General features: G+C 42.2%; 1 protein-coding gene across 1 annotated transcript; it reads left to right on the top strand.

Moving 5' to 3' along the window:
• Positions 1 to 1,668: 1,668 nt before the first annotated feature.
• On the top strand, positions 1,669 to 11,629 carry LOC121300244 (coiled-coil domain-containing protein 63-like). Its single transcript, XM_041228743.1, has 10 exons — positions 1,669 to 1,820; positions 3,527 to 3,716; positions 5,452 to 5,574; positions 6,462 to 6,643; positions 7,251 to 7,441; positions 8,109 to 8,326; positions 9,487 to 9,561; positions 9,874 to 10,066; positions 10,624 to 10,818; positions 10,934 to 11,629. Exons 1-10 carry the CDS (start codon positions 1,669 to 1,671, stop codon positions 11,071 to 11,073), a joined length of 1,659 nt encoding a protein of 552 aa, XP_041084677.1. The 3' UTR covers positions 11,074 to 11,629.
• The last annotated feature ends 979 nt before the right edge of the window (positions 11,630 to 12,608 follow it).

The following is a 12,608-nucleotide window of genomic DNA, read 5'->3' as shown; positions in this document are numbered from 1 at the left end:
GTTTGAACAATCAAATCAAAACCTTTTGTTTTTCCTGTAAACAAAACAGTTTACGAGACTCTCCCATGCAGAATGACATTCAAAACATTTAACCAGAAGGACTTTAAAATCTCCAGTTATTACAAATATTGAAACAGTAGCCTATATTATGTAGACCATAATAAGTATTTGCGGGACGTCATCCTGTGGTCATAACGGCGTCATAATAGAAAAACCACTTCTTATTGTCACAACGTTATTTTAATATTCCAAAAGCCATTTGATCAATGAAACGCCACCACTCATAAACACTGAACGGGAATTACAGGCGGACGTCTTTCAAACACGTCTTTCAAACAATCCTGTCTATATATATATATATATATTGGTATATTCTGATACTTACCAAGAAGTCAAAACGGTAAGTATAATAATATATAAATAACCCTACAGGCAGGTGAGAGTTACCTAAGTAAAAGCAGACTGTGCTGTTTTACTAGTTTAGTATTATTGCATATCCATTTATACCAAGCAATGATGTCACTGTATTGTGATGATTTATTTTCTTAAACTAATGCTGCTTCGTGGTAGAGTGACATTGAGAAACGATGTTATTGCATTGTGATATCATTTCAATGTACTTATGGTGCAGTGATATCAGCGTTTGGTATAATTCTAAATTAGAATGGTGTGACATCATAAATTTCACATTTTTAGTGAGGTTAATAAGGGGATCAAACATATGCCTGTTGGAAAACACCAGCTGGGTTAATATTCATATTTTGATAGGCACAATAGACACAATTAATGGAGGACTTTCAGAAATAAAGTACAATTAAGAATGTCAAGCCTAATTACAGTGTTCTTTTTCCGAAGCCCTGAGCAACATTTGAACTATGGTCCTGATACCCTTATATAACAGCTTTAAAAAAGGACCAATTGAGAATTACTCTCCAACGCACATAGCCAGAACTTTACAGTTATGGAAATATCAAGTTGTTATTTGCCTGTGCAAAAATGTATTTTGCTTGCAGTGCTTTACTCCAGTAAACTGGTAGGTCACAGATTCTCTCTAAAACATAGTTTCGTCTCCAGTGCAAATAGTTTTGTTCTTAATTCACTATTGAAGAAACAAAAAGAAATGCCACTCCCACTGTATCATTTTTCTAGCACAGACAATGCAGCCTATATTTTCCCAATAATGAATTTCATATCATGTTATATGTGTTCTGTGTGGTCTTCTATTGATGTTTCTGCTTCCAGCATTATTTGCCATGCTCGCTAACTTCTAGAAATGATGTCTGAAAAGATTCGGCAAGGCTGAGTGGAAAGGAAGTGAGTTGGGGAAGCATATTAAGGTTGCACTGTGTTCTGAAGGCCACAGAAAAGGCACTAAAACATTGAAACCCGGTCCTCTTTTCATGTGTTGAATTTAAATTTAAAAATTTTATTTTAATTTAGTATTTTTAGATATTCCAACACAACAAGTAAAAAAATGACAGTTGCTTCCCAGTACCTAATCACTTCCTGTGCTCTCTGTCAAACAGTTTTTCTACCTTCAGACCTACTTGCACAGGACGTCAATAGGTAGCATTAGACGAACATTATGATTTTGTAGCGTTGTGCTTACAGCGTCTGTGCTGGTATACCCCTTGTTGAGTTGCTGTGGACTGTTTTCTCTCTTTGAAGATGCCTCTAGGCAACACCCTGGACTCCATTAACCCTGACAGTGAAGCTGCGGCCAAGACGGAGCTGCGCAAGCTTCAGCACCAGTATCACACCCTGGAGAATGAATACAAGATCTACTGTGACGAGGCGCAGCACCTGATTCGGCGACAGGGGTAAGTGTTCACAGCGCTGCAGCAACCTCCCTCCTTACATTTTCCACTACTGCAAAGTGCACATTCTATAGTAAATCTGAAAAACCCCAAAGATGATTTATACTGTCACTGGTTCCCGGCCTTATTAGGGTGCTGAAGACCTTCTTCAGCTTTTAGTTCTACAGTCTGCTCTTGGTTTCTGTGATTGATATAATAATACCCTGTGCAGTGTGTCTCTTATTGTAATAGATATCTTTTCACACAGTTTGAGCAGCTAGAACAGCCTACACATAATGATAGTAACTGGGAGACTGGAGGGTGTAAAGACCATATAACATGGGGTACAAAACAAGTTAAGAAAATGATTAAAACAACCCATCAACAAATTGTTATTCTCTCAATAATACATCTCAATAATACGATGCCCACACTGAATTCAGAAGGTACAGTATTTCTGCCCTTTGCTTTATGTGTTTATTTTATATAGCATGCCTATGGCTACAGTCTGTGTGGCATGACAGTATTTTTTATTTTATTTTATTTTTTTGCTTCTTTTCTGTGGTAATAAAAATAAATATCACTGGCTTCCAGAAGCCTAGCGTGGCACGGCCTTTTACATTTTTCCATTTACAATGATCATCATTTGTAAGCTACTCAGACATTTGTCACCGAAGTGCAATGCAGTCTGTTGCACTTGTGCTGAAGCTAACACCTCCCTCAGCTGCTTCTCTGCCTAAACAAACACAGTGAGGCTGAGCTCTCTGCAACACAAATACACCAGTAAGAAATCTCACATAGAACAAGATCTCTTACATGAGTGGCAGAGTGTTCCAGGGGGACAAGTTAATGGTTACACTCCGGTATACTAGCTGCACTTTTGAGAGCTCTAATGAGGACACAAGTGAGCCTTTAACTTTTAAAACGTCACCAGGATGTGGTGACTGAAACAGGAAATGATATACAAATAGATTTTTAAACAACAACAAAAATACTTTAAGAAAGCAGTGACATTAAAAGAGTTAAAGGAATTGATTTGGATATGTTGTATATGGACAGAAGCTATAATATACAGTATATGTACATGTTATATGTTGTAAAACAATTGAATAACCATTAAATGTGTAACATAAATAGTAAAATAAAGCCATAGTATGGGCATCTGGTAACAATGGTGTCACTGCTTTGTTGATTCATTTCAGTGAAAGAGAGCGATGCCACTGACTATGTCAAAATAAAATGCACTAGAATGACTTTGAATTGGGCGTCTCCATTGGCTTATTTATTAAAGTAATTGTAGCTGACAAGATCGTTCCAGAAATTGTACCTGTTTTGCAGGTAGATCTCGCTTGCGCAGTTTGGATAAACTCACCTGTGACATGCAACATGCACTTCCCTTTTAAAATGTGCTACCTTTGCACGTCCTAGGTCATTCCTGTGGGTGACAGCATGCTTCCAGCTGAAAGCATGGCAGTCACTTGAGGAAGCAGTTGATTGGTTAATGACAGGAAAGATGATGTTGAAGGGGTGAGGAAATGATCAAGGAACGCAACACTAAGCATGGTTTGCAAACCTAGTGCCGGATATCGTATTTTATACGTAAAAAAATACATTTCTGTATATTTAACACATGATTCTTGCAAAAGGGCACATTTGAGACCTACAACCAGTGACAGCGCACAGAGGGTTATGACTGTTTTATTTAAACAGGGTTGTTTAATTGTGTGCAGAGATGAGATCAACGCACTGTTAAAAGAGCACAAAGAGATCGACACGGACATGCTGCTGCTGAACTCGGACCAGAATGTCCTGCAGGACGGGGCTGACCTGATGGAGATGAAGTCCCTGCTGGAGAGCATGGACGAGTGTGACAGGCTCATCAAGAAGCACAAAGAACACATGAGCCAGCTGGACACACAGGTAACCCAGTCAACCCTTAGAAAGGAACACATGAGCCATCTCTACACACAGGTAACCCAGTCAACTCTTAGAAAAGAACGCATGAGCCAGCTCTACACACAGGTAACCCAGTCAACTCTTAGAAAAGAACACATGAGCCAGCTCTACACACAGGTAACCCAGTCAACCCTTAGAAAAGAACGCATGAGCCAGCTCTACACACAGGTAACCCAGTCAACTCTTAGAAAAGAACGCATGAGCCAGCTCTACACACAGGTAACCCAGTCAACTCTTAGAAAAGAACGCATGAGCCAGCTCTACACACAGGTAACCCAGTCAACTCTTAGAAAAGAACACATGAGCCAGCTCTACACACAGGTAACCCAGTCAACTCTTAGAAAAGAACACATGAGCCAGCTCTACACACAGGTAACCCAGTCAACTCTTAGAAAAGAACACATGAGCCAGCTCTACACACAGGTAACCCAGTCAACCCTTAGAAAAGAACGCATGAGCCAGCTCTACACACAGGTAACCCAGTCAACTCTTAGAAAAGAACGCATGAGCCAGCTCTACACACAGGTAACCCAGTCAACTCTTAGAAAAGAACGCATGAGCCAGCTCTACACACAGGTAACCCAGTCAACTCTTAGAAAAGAACGCATGAGCCAGCTCTACACACAGGTAACCCAGTCAACTCTTAGAAAAGAACACATGAGCCAGCTCTACACACAGGTAACCCAGTCAACCCTTAGAAAAGAACGCATGAGCCAGCTCTACACACAGGTAACCCAGTCAACTCTTAGAAAAGAACCATGAGCCAGCTCTACACACAGGTAACCCAGTCAACTCTTAGAAAAGAACGCATGAGCCAGCTCTACACACAGGTAACCCAGTCAATTCTTAGAAAAGAACACATGAGCCAGCTCTACACACAGGTAACCCAGTCAACCCTTAGAAAAGAACGCATGAGCCAGCTCTACACACAGGTAACCCAGTCAACTCTTAGAAAAGAACGCATGAGCCAGCTCTACACACAGGTAACCCAGTCAACTCTTAGAAAAGAACGCATGAGCCAGCTCTACACACAGGTAACCCAGTCAACTCTTAGAAAAGAACGCATGAGCCAGCTCTACACACAGGTAACCCAGTCAACTCTTAGAAAAGAACGCATGAGCCAGCTCTACACACAGGTAACCCAGTCAATTCTTAGAAAAGAACACATGAGCCAGCTCGAAACTATATGAACATCATTTTGATCTTTTATTTAAATCTCATGTAATCAAAGAAACTGCAAAATGATGTCACAAAAGTCTACCGGAAGCCATAATAGTAGTACAGTATTTCATGTTTAAATTTTTGTCCCTTTTTTGTTAAGTATATGGAAAACTACAAAGCGGTATGTAATTCAATATGTTAACCTAACATTATTCAGCAAGATTCATTCAACTTTATGAAGCAAAATTTGTTAATTCTATAGGGTGATGCAAAATTTTTGGCCGTAGCGGTATGGTATGGAATGGTACGGCATAGTTTAGTATTGCATAGTATAGTATAGTATAGCATAGTAATATATTTTCATATCTAGTACTATCTATGTATGTGATATGTTGTGTGCAGCAACGTTACTTAAGAATTGGAACAGTAAACAGTAGACTTCCTGAAAGACTTTCCTTAGCCTAGTGTAGAACCAGGTAATACCTTTTCTTTATACATAAACATGTTCTTACTGCTGAGTGTTTTGCACCTTCTTCAGATCAAAGAGATCAAAGGAAAAATCTTTGAGAAAAGGAAGATAATGGGAGGGCCAATCGGTAGACAGAGGCAGACAGCTTCCATGCAGAAGCATATCAGAGTGCAGGAGAGCCTTCTACAGCAGGTACACAGGAACCATGCTGACACCCCTGTGAACTGGACTGCAGGAGAACTGCATGGAAACTAGGTCTTTTTCAAACTTTTATCACAAGCTGTCTGTAACCCACTTCTCGTCCTCATAAGTACTTACAAGAGGTCAGTTCAGCTGTCTCGGCCCCAGCCTCACTCTGGGAGACTGTGTATGTGTGGCTAACTAACCTGCGGCACTGGGGTGACCTCATAGAAACGGCTTGAAGGAATGAAAATGGGTTTTCTGACAGTGTCTGTAACGCTGCAATCGTGTTATCACTGCTATCGTGTTTTTTTATAATGCCAAGGAACCACACGGTGTTTCAGTTAGAACCATGATCAAAATTCACGTCACTTAGATTGTGTCATGTTAGAACGATTGTCAGAGATGAATGGCTGTGACAACAGTAGTTATTCAATTATTGGTGCTTTTTTATTTAAGTTACTATGATGTGTGTTGGTTGGATGTGTCCTATACAAACAATGTATTGCAGTATCTTATTATAAATCACAAAACGAAGCTGGTACTCATGAGCTACTTTAAAACTGTGCTGTTGTTTTGTTTTTTTTTTGCTTTAGAACTGTGATGTATGGTCTATGTATGTTATAATGTGTTGAATCTGTGGGCTTGTCAACAGAGCTCAGAGCAAGCCACTGAATCTATTCAGATGACCTATAGAGTGTAGGATCCAAACGCTGCCAGTGTTTAAATAAACTCAAATCCAGCTCTTTGTGTATGAAGGCTGTGAAAATCTAACATTTAACAGTGCATGCAAGTCTCTGTACTAGAAAGGTGTAAAACGACAGGGAGGGGTCCTAGTTGAATGATCTTTTGAGACACGGCACTGTTTTGATCAGTTGAATTGAGCCTCTTTTTTGCAGGCCACTGTGCGTTTTGACAAGCTGCTGGCCAAGAACACAGCCCTCCGAGAGGAGATTGAGGACCACAGGTTCTGGAGGGACAAGTATGGGAACTTCTTCCACAAGATCAGCAGGGGACTGTGCCTCCAGCAGCAGCTCATGAACAAGCTTGTGGAGCAGTCAACCGAAGCCTATGAGCAAAGGTCTGTGTCATAGGGGTGTTGAAATGAATGACCACACATTCTCGTCTGCAGAGCTTGCTCTTCAGTTGAATGGTCTCAATGGTCTCTGAACCGTGTGCTTTGCAGTTTGTGTCCAGCCCTGACCCTTACCTGTTATAATAGCAGCTTTCTACCCTGAAAAGACGTCACAGATTCGATTTGCATGAAAATAATCGGTCATCATGTGTTTGCTAGTGCTAGTGGTAGAAAAAAACAGTGTATACCCCCACCTGCTGGATATACTACTACATGACAGCCATTATTCTCAGCTGCGGTGTTCCACAGCTGTGCTAGTTTGTTTTTAACTATAATATGATTCACTCTTGTTTTACTGTAGTCGGAAACGTGTGTACTGTTAATCAATAACAAGCATGTACAGTTTGTAGGTAGTTTCAGTTGTTGAGAGTTTCAGTTGTTGGTGCACGGTGAATCCTGGATTACCCTGCTGACCTAAACCCTCCCTACCCAGACGGCGCTCGGCCAAATGAATATGTACGAGGCGGCCCCTTCGACGTCAGGTTTAAGTTCCCTGCAATGGAATCCTGCGGGTTGCTGAGCTGGAGCGGGTGTGTCTGTGCTCCTGTTTCAGGTCAGAGGCTCTGGCCCGCGCGTTAGCGGTAAGGGATCGCAGTCAGAAGGACAAGGCCTTGTTCAACACGGAGCTGCAAGAGTTGCTGAGGATCCTCGACCACGACCACAAACTGAGGAACTTCATGATGCACAAATCACACGAGCGCAGCGTTGCAGAGGACGAGGAGATGAAAGTCGCCAAAAAGAAAAGTACGTTGTGTGAGGCAGTAGTGTGCAGATGAATCAGAACACCATAATGCTTCTGTATTTTGATCTGTTGTGCATATGAAAACAAACCACTAGAACTGAAACGTGTCCAAATAAGCAAATTAGCGATTATCTACTTTCATTGATGGCTTTAATAGGCCAGATATGCAATTGTTTTAAAATTGTAAGAGAAAATGAACACAGCCACAAATGATAATAGGCATGGAGCTTTTTAGAAGTTGTTTAAAATCCCTAATTAAAGCACAAAGTAGTTTAACATTTTTAAACACGCGTGCCTATCGTCACTAATTACTGATTACCATAGTTTGCCATGTTTGTTTTTTTTAATATGCTTTACCACACCTTGCTATTCTTTACAGTACTTACCTATGCATTTACTGTACTTTATTACACTTTGCTATGCTTTTACTATGGGGCACTTCTATAAGGCAAATACAGTGCTCAAACAAGTACAGCTGGTACTGCAACCATTGACCTGTCCCTCTGCTTCCAGTGAGCGTCAGGAGGAAATAGCATGTGGAACATGTGTGGTATTCGTTGCATGCACTGGGGCTGCAGTGTTGCTGGGGAGCAGGGTAATGGTTCTGCTCTGGCGTACTTGGAGATTAGACATGTTTGAGTATCTTTACTGCCTTGCGCTGGGTTCCAGACACCGAGCAGAGACTGACTGAGCGGGTGGGCGGCGACTCCTTCGAGAGCTACCAGACTGCGTACCAGCGCGTGGTGGAGCTGACAGGGCAGGAGAACGTAGACGTGATCAGGCAGCAGTTCGCTGAGAACGAGGAGAAGAACTTTGCTTACTTCAGCTACATCAACGAGCTCAATAACCAGACGGAGATGCTGCAGGAAAAGATACAAAAACTGCAGGTGGGTTCAGGAGCTGTGTTCAGTCTGTCCAGCTGGAGAACTGCTTGTCCAAATGTGAAGAAACCTGTAGTTTTTGTTGTTAATACAGCAGTACATTATTGCTAAACCTGTGCATAATCTAACCAGTTGTCCTTTGACTGAAGCAGTAGAAATAAACTCTGCATGGCCACTTTATTAGGACCTGAGCTTATATCAGGTTCAGCCTTGGTTTCTCCTACTCACAGCCTTGACTCCACAAGGTGCTGCAGGGCATCCGTTCAGTCATTATTACGCAATAGATCCACAGAGAGGCAGAGGATCGTGATGGCGAATGCGTTGTTTAAATTCATCCCAAGCATGCTTGATTGGATGGCAGCCATGGAAGATGGCAGAAGTGGCCCACAGTGGTAGCATGCTGGACGGGTGCGTTATTGCCTTGAAAGTAGCCATTGCCAGCAGGGTGGGTAAGCTTGATCCGCAACGATGACATCACACATTTCATCACCTTATCATCCTTCCTTGCGTCTCTAATTCAGGAAGGTGTCAAGTCCAGCTGGGCAGACAGGTCCTAATAAAGTGGCCAGGCTTGGTCTTTATCAAAATGACAGTGTGTATATATTGCAGTTGATTGAGTGTATGACCTATTGCTGTTAGGGTTCATATTTAGCTTTGAAACAGCTTCTGTCAGGCTGTGCATCTCTAGATTACATTACAAGAGAGCAGATGGGAGACAGAAGAAGCATGCGACTTGTCTGAGCAGTGCCCTGGCTGATGAGAATAGCCTGTTGGCACTTGTGAAAAGGCCAGTCGCATTTTTCACAAGTTGTGCTAAGAACAGGCAGGAGCTTTGTTTCAATGCTAAAGGGAGGGAACAGTAAGTATTTAGCACAGAGGTCACTCAACAGCAAACGGCAGGCCAATATGAAGAGCACAAATTTAAAAGGGTCAGAAAACCCTTATTTCTGGCCCTATTCTCAAAGGTCAGATTCTATTCTAGGTTCTTAATCCCATGCACATGGGTTCGGTCTGTGATTTGGGGGTACCCAGTTTATACCCTGGCTCAGGGACGCTTGCTGCAGCAGTATGTGTGGTCACAATGGTTAGGGCTGTCAGACCAAACTGCCTCATCTGTGCTTTTTTGAACAGTATTGCAGCAATAATTGTTCCTCCTTCTTGCACAGGGGGAAATTCTTCAGTTCCAGTTTCAGAATAAGCAATTGAATGTGGACAGGCATGCAGCCCTGAAGGACTTGGAGGTAATGAGAAAGCGGTTCGAGAATTTCATAAAGCTTTCAAGAGGCGTGGTAAAGTTTAGTACAATTGTGTTAAAGCACAACCAAACAAGGTTAATCACTGGGAACTAGAAGTAAAGGATGTGAAACTGCAGAAATTAATAGGCAAATGAACTTTGAATATGTAAAATATAGTCACTTTGCTTTAGTACTTTTTAATATGTGAAGGAGGCTTTCATTATCTGTGCAGAAGGAACTGTCCAGTTTCCCCCGCCATGTAAATATGATTGAATTGGACCCCCTCTCTCCCTCCCCTCTCTGTACCTCTTTGTTTAGATGACACTGGAGAGGACGACTCTGCAGGCCAATGACCTGGAGCTCCAGTATCGGCTGACCTGTAAATCCCTGGACCAGCTCAAGACTGGCGTGGAGTCCCTCTTCACCAAGATGAACTGCAACCCCTCTTCCATCGTGGACAAGCTGGGGGGAAGCCAAGGCATCACTGACTTCAACATTGTGCAGTACATCGGTACAGCCATCCTCTTACTGTGGTTCTGTATAGCGATTTTATTCTTTTTTTTTTAATTTTACAAATGACTGTTTTTAATTTTTACAAAATCTGCCTTATTTGAAATACCTGGTTTTAATCCCGTCTCACCTCTGAAACCTACCAATCAGGAGTACCGAACATCAATGAAAGAACTCTCTTGCCTCAGTTGTATTAGTGTCGTTGCTCTTCTGGAGTTTTGATATGTTAAATAAGCTCAAATCTAATTGGGAATCGCAGTGCAAGATGTAACTTTGTTGCTTTGAAATACAGTAAACTGTGCCAAGAGTGGAGGTAATGAACACAAATACCAGGATTCTCTCGTTGCCTTGGATAAACCAGGGGTGTTTTATCATTGTTAAAGCCTAAATAATGTAATATACCAGCAAAGTTAAGATTAAGAGACTAGTCCTTTATTTCACCCTTACTTGTTCTGCACTGGTATCATTTCCCCTTCTTTCTCTCCAGTGCACTATAGGTGAAGTGACCTGGCGAGAGCTCCTCAACTTTGGACTGATTTATCCTGCCTTCCCTCGCAGGTATTCTGGAGCATAAGACCAGCGACCTGATGATGGCTCTGACCTTTCTGGGCATGAAGGAAGCCGAATATCAAGACATTCCTCCCACTAACCCTCTGCTGGGCGGCTCCTCGCTGTTGCCTGTTGTGCAGGACGTTAAAATAGACGTGCCTTCGGCCATGGAGGGGGGTGACTCGGACCCACCGGAGATTCCAGGTATAGCCCTTAGAATAGTGTAACTGATTTCTAGGATTGTGTCATCTTCTGTGCTTTAACCTAACCTTCTGTGAGGTTCTTAATACAGTGTGATGATTCCCCCTGTCGTTTCCAGAGTGGCCCCTGGATTTTGAATCCTTGCAGGACAAGGTTCTCCAGAAGGTCCTGGTTAAAGAGCAGCTCTGCAAAGGGATGGAGGGGTCCAGAACAGACAGGGGGGTCCGTGACGGCAGGAAGACCCTGAAAATCCTGTGATCAGTGCAGGCACGGCCACCACGCCAGCCTCCACCTACGGAGTACCCCCTTAAGTATTTTATTATATTAACAATATCCCAAGAATACAACAAGTGCTTGAACTACCAGAGTTGCTGTTGAGTCACTTAACCTAGTGCGATCACTCTTTGCTATTTCAGCTGCTGAAGGCTGTTGCAAGGATCCCATTAGAATTACATACAAACAACTGCCATATATAGCACACACTTTGGTGCCTGATTATTTTGATAGGCAAATGGGATCCCTGAAATATATTGTGGGATATATAAAAGCTGTATCTCCTTGTTTTCAATCAGAAATTTGTCAGCAGACTTGAGAGAATTTGATAGTAGCTGCTTGGTTGGCAGTCATCCCTTCAGTCACGTCGAATACAGTATAGTACACCTTGCTGACAGTGCTATGGCAGGTGCTTTCTCATTTGCTTGCAGAGTTGAGTGAAGCAGTATTTTTTAAGTCTGCCAGAGGAATTGTGAGCCTACAGCTGTGGCCAAACATTTTGCATTACCTAGATTTAAGGACTGAGACATAATAATAAAGAAAAAACTATATGAACATCATTTAGATCTTTTATTTAACATAATTGAATCAAAGAAACTACAAAATGATGTCACAAAAGTCTACCGGAAGACATAGTAGTAGTACAGTATTTCATGTTTGATTTCAAAATGTCATGTTTGCCAGTTTTTCATGAAGTATATAGGGTGATGCAAAACATTTGGCCGTAGCTGTACATGCCCCCCTGTGTACAGCACTGACAGGCTAATAAACTATCAGCCCCCAACAGCCTGACGTTACTGAACATCTGTCTTCACACTTCTGTCTGATGACCTTTGATAAGCTGTTGGGTGCAGCCTAGTTTAGACACAGTCTATCTATAAAATGGACTGGCTGCACAGGCCCGTTTCTAGTAGCTTGACATCACAAATAGCATACAGACTGTACGCACTAAATAAGGACAGCATTTTGGATTAGAAAGCTTGGAAAATACACTCCTAATCATTATGCAGTGCTTCTTAAATGCACCATTAGGAGGCACTATAAGCAGAATTAAGAAGTTGCTCTGACTTTTTTTTGCTTGAGTCAGGTATCTCATAGTGAGCTATGATTCAAACTCCCATTGAAGCCCTAGCAGCTAATTGTTTGAGTGAGTAACAGGCACCTCCAGTGCCCCACTGACACTGCAGCAAATATTAATAAGCACATCTTAACTCTGACACTCTCCCCCATCCCAGACCGTCTACTCGACTCTTGAGTGTAAGTGGGCTGACTCACAATGAGAGTCGATATAAACAAGGTGTGTGTGAGGTCCGAATTTTGCTTCTCACATACTATACCAGGCTTTCTGTTGTTGTCATCATCACTCCCACACGCTGATCGCAGGGGCTGCTGGAAGATAATTACAGCATCACGACAGGGCGAGTGGAGAGAGAGGCTCCGGGGTCTGCCTGGACTGTTTCACACAGTTTAAACCTGCAGTGTACAATCGTTGGCATGACATCATGAGATATAGACCAATA

This window comes from Polyodon spathula, chromosome 25, assembly GCF_017654505.1.
Source record: "Polyodon spathula isolate WHYD16114869_AA chromosome 25, ASM1765450v1, whole genome shotgun sequence".
Lineage (NCBI taxonomy): Eukaryota > Metazoa > Chordata > Actinopteri > Acipenseriformes > Polyodontidae > Polyodon > Polyodon spathula.
Note: the sequence above shows the minus strand (reverse complement) of the source record. Positions and strands in the feature narration are given on the sequence as shown.

Bases quoted from the DNA above. Each gene is read 5' to 3' on its own strand.
- LOC121300244 (XM_041228743.1), top strand. From the start codon at position 1,669: ATGCCTCTAGGCAACACCCTGGACTCCATTAACCCTGACAGTGAAGCT. The intron at 5,575-6,461 runs GTACACAGGAAC...TCTTTTTTGCAG, and splicing joins AGGAGAGCCTTCTACAGCAG to GCCACTGTGCGTTTTGACAA. The intron at 10,819-10,933 runs GTATAGCCCTTA...TGTCGTTTCCAG, and splicing joins GGACCCACCGGAGATTCCAG to AGTGGCCCCTGGATTTTGAA.